At 41.3% G+C, this 3,414-nt stretch overlaps 1 protein-coding gene across 3 annotated transcripts in view; it reads right to left on the reverse strand.

Moving 5' to 3' along the window:
* Window positions 1-820: 820 nt before the first annotated feature.
* The window catches only part of LOC109967306 (uncharacterized), a 5,697-nt gene continuing 3,103 nt past the window's right edge, over window positions 821-3,414 (reverse strand). Inside the window, exons 5-7 of one of the 3 annotated variants that reach the window (XR_002275910.1) lie at window positions 1,698-1,775; window positions 1,315-1,459; window positions 1,111-1,176 (exon numbers count right to left, since the gene is read on the reverse strand). Coding sequence is in view for 1 of the 3 variants with exons in the window: in XM_020612782.1 (XP_020468438.1) it covers window positions 1,085-1,176; window positions 1,698-1,775 (170 nt within the window). In the remaining 2 variants the exon portion in view is untranslated. Of the gene's footprint in view, window positions 1,177-1,314; window positions 1,776-3,414 lie in introns of all 3 variants that reach the window. The other 2 variants (XM_020612782.1, XR_002275909.1) reach the window with 2 other exon arrangements.

Genomic DNA, 3,414 nt, shown 5'->3' on the forward strand with positions numbered 1-3,414 from the left:
TGTGCGGATGATATGCAGATTTACATGCCACTGATACAATCCGATTCGAATGCACTTCGCTACATAATATTTGGTCCATAACCGAGCTAGCGGTTTCTAAGTCAACTTTAAAAACTCACCTTTTTAAACAGGCCTTTGGTGTGTAATCTGTTTTATTTCCCCAGAAGGGACATCTTTTAACTTGTTGTTTTATGCTATTTGTATCTTGATGGAAGTTTTTATTGCTCCAGGTTTGGAGATTTGTGTTTTATTTGTGCTTAGGTTTTATTGTTCTAGTATTGTTTTTTAGTTGATACACATGTTCTATTGTGCAGCACTTTACAACTCTGGGGAGCACAAAGTGTTATATAAATAAAGGTTTTTTATTATTATTATTATATTTCTGTACCGGAAGCAAATTCCTTCTGTGTGTAACATGCATGACCAATAAAAGTGATTATTGTCATCATTATATTTAAGAAAATGTTGCACAGTGAAAACACTGCATCATTTATCACATCATCTTATGTAGTTAATTAGTATCATCATGTTTAGTATAATATTTGCTCAAAATTCCCTGCAACTACTCAGCAGTGCATATAAGCAGGTATGCGATAAATGACAGTTGATCCTGCTGCCAAGAGTTAGGATGTGTGCTGAGTTCTTATACTTCATATCAGTGTTTTCTTTACAAATACCTTTGTAAGGGTGAAACACTTCGGGAGTACAAAATATTATGTGGCTATGTTCTCCACTAGCTACTGCTGACCTCTGGTGGTCAAAATGACACACTGCAGCCAGAAGGCTAGAGACAAAGAGATGGCAGGACCACCTTCTGTCATTTATTAATAGCATTTTGTCATTTTCTCTTGCTTTATATAAAGTAAGGTGCAAACAACACATATTATTCATGCAAGAAAATATAAAGATGAAAACAACAATTGACAGAGTAAACTGTAAAATGTTGAAATTCTGTATTTAACATGCTGTAACCTGAACTTTCATGATACACTGCTTCATTAGAAAGTGGACCCTGACTAACGAAGTCTGTGTTATTTTGGACATATTCTCAGTGACCTGTGGAGACAGTCTGACTCAGGGTGCCTCATCTCTCCTGGACGTAGTGGATGAGGACTTTCTCTGAGCTTATGATGTGACTGGGTTTACTGAAGTCCAGTAGCTGCAGCCTCTGGATGCCTGCATGCACATACATACACACACACAAGGAGAGGTCCCATGTCAACATTAAGGCATAAACCTGATATTATTATATTATATCATGCACTCTTTAGAAACTCTAGGGTAAAGAAGTAGATAATGTCATGTTTATCACACAGTCAAATGTAAAGCCATGCATGGAGGGAGAGAGATGACATGCAACGAGGGCCCCTGGCAGGACTCAATCCAGGGATGTATGGTCAGTACTGTAAACTCTAGGTCAGTGTGTCCCCACATCAAATGGAGGTCCCCAGCTGTTCCTCTGAAAAAGATGTAAAAAGCCACTGCACACTAGCTGCTGCTGCTGGCAAGAGAACTGAACCTGACACATAATAAATGTGCAGTAAAATCAGATGACAAGCTAAAAGAGGCTGTAAAACCCAGTGAAGACACAGTACAATGGGTTTGTCACCACATGTATCACCAGTAATTTGGGGAAAAGCAGTTTTAAGGAAGCAAAGCCAGTAAGTCTGACATAAACAAATGAAGTGGTACTGTACCTCTGAGCACCGCATACCAGCCCTGCGGACCCTGCTTCAAAACACTGTTGTCATCCTCTGACACAAACCTCCTGCCATCTGAAGACAAGTGCAGGAGAAAACAGGGTTAACCTGATATGCTGCTGTACTGATATCGGACGTAGATGCATCATTCTGAAAAAGAATTCTATTAGCGTGGTCCAGTGCTAATACTTAAGGCTGGTCACCATCTCATCAGGTCATCATCTGCTACAAAAACTGCATGGACCTCTGCCAGGTCTTCAGTGTGGGTAGATTTTCTGCCGTTCCAGAAACTTTTGAACAGCTGCCACAATAGTCTGGTTATTCTGTGTAATTATTCTGAAAATTAGGTCCTCAGTGATGTGGCAGCCACAGTCTCTGTCTCACACAGTGCAAACGTGCAACACCGCTTCCCACTGACAGTGAAAGGGCAGGTGTCGCTGCTTCGGGGATTAGTCACTGTATGTGTGCAAGGCTGCTGCTAAATACAGAAACAGGTGTAATCTCTTCAAATGTTTGTTTGCAGAAATAGTTGTGGAAATTCACAGAACCTCTTGTGGTGTTTCTATTTTAATTTTAATGTATGTATTTACAAAATAGATCATGTCTATAAAATGATGAGTAAGACAAGTCATGGCCATAGAAAATACAGTCTTTTACTTTTGCATTTACTTAGTGAACTGACGATCAAACTTTCAGGGAGTTTTGAAACAATCCATTCATGATTTTCTGCTGCTTTGCCAGAGTAAGGACACAGGTTAAACAAACTAGTCCATACGTCTGTCTCCACAACATCGTCCTCCAGCTCCCCCTTGGGGACCTTCAGGCATCGCCAGACACAGGTAGGATATATGATCTCTCTCCTGATCAGATGCCCAAACCACCTCAAGTGGTTCTTTTTTTACCATGAAAGAGCAGTAACTCTACTCTGAGTACCCTCTAGTCTGAACCCTGTCTCTAAGGGTGAATCCAGCCACCCTACAGAGGAAACTAATTTCACCCACTTAAATTTGCAGAGCCATTCATTTGTAGGTGAAGGTTGGAATATAGACAGGTAAATTGAGAGTTCTGTCTTCCAACTCAGCCACCTCTTCACCACAATGATTTGGTACAATGTCTACATTACTGCTGATGTTGCACAATCTGCCTGTTACAATCATGCTCCATTTTACCTTCACTCATGAACAAGACCCTGAGATACTTAAACTGCTTCACTTGTGCCAGCAACTCACTCCCAACCCATAGGAAGCAGCCCATCGTTTTCCGGCAGAGACCCATGGTGCTGACCCCAGCTGCTTCACACTAAGCTACAAACTGCACCAGTACTTGCATGGTCTGCTTAGGCCAACAGAACCACATTATCCTCAAAGACCAGAAAAGCAATACTGAGGACCCCAAGAGTGGACTCTCTCTTTCCTTCAGCTGCAGAGATTCTTGAGATCCTCTTGACAAAACTCACCAACAGGATTTGTTGATATCAACAGATATCAACACTGAATGACTTCCTGCCAATAATACGAACAAAGCTCTCACAACAGTTATATATGGACCTGATAGCTCCTAACAATAGCCCCGCTACTGCACTGTCCAGCAGGCCCCCCCACAAAAGAGATATGAGTCAGGCTTTTCCTGAGTCTTCCAACTCTCCTCCCTCCACAGAGAACATGTTGGTTGGGTTCATGAGTTTGTGGAACTTTTTTTCCACTTCCCAAGAATA

This window comes from Monopterus albus, unplaced genomic scaffold (assembly GCF_001952655.1).
Source record: "Monopterus albus unplaced genomic scaffold, M_albus_1.0 scaffold127.1, whole genome shotgun sequence".
Taxonomy (NCBI): Eukaryota; Metazoa; Chordata; class Actinopteri; order Synbranchiformes; family Synbranchidae; genus Monopterus; species Monopterus albus.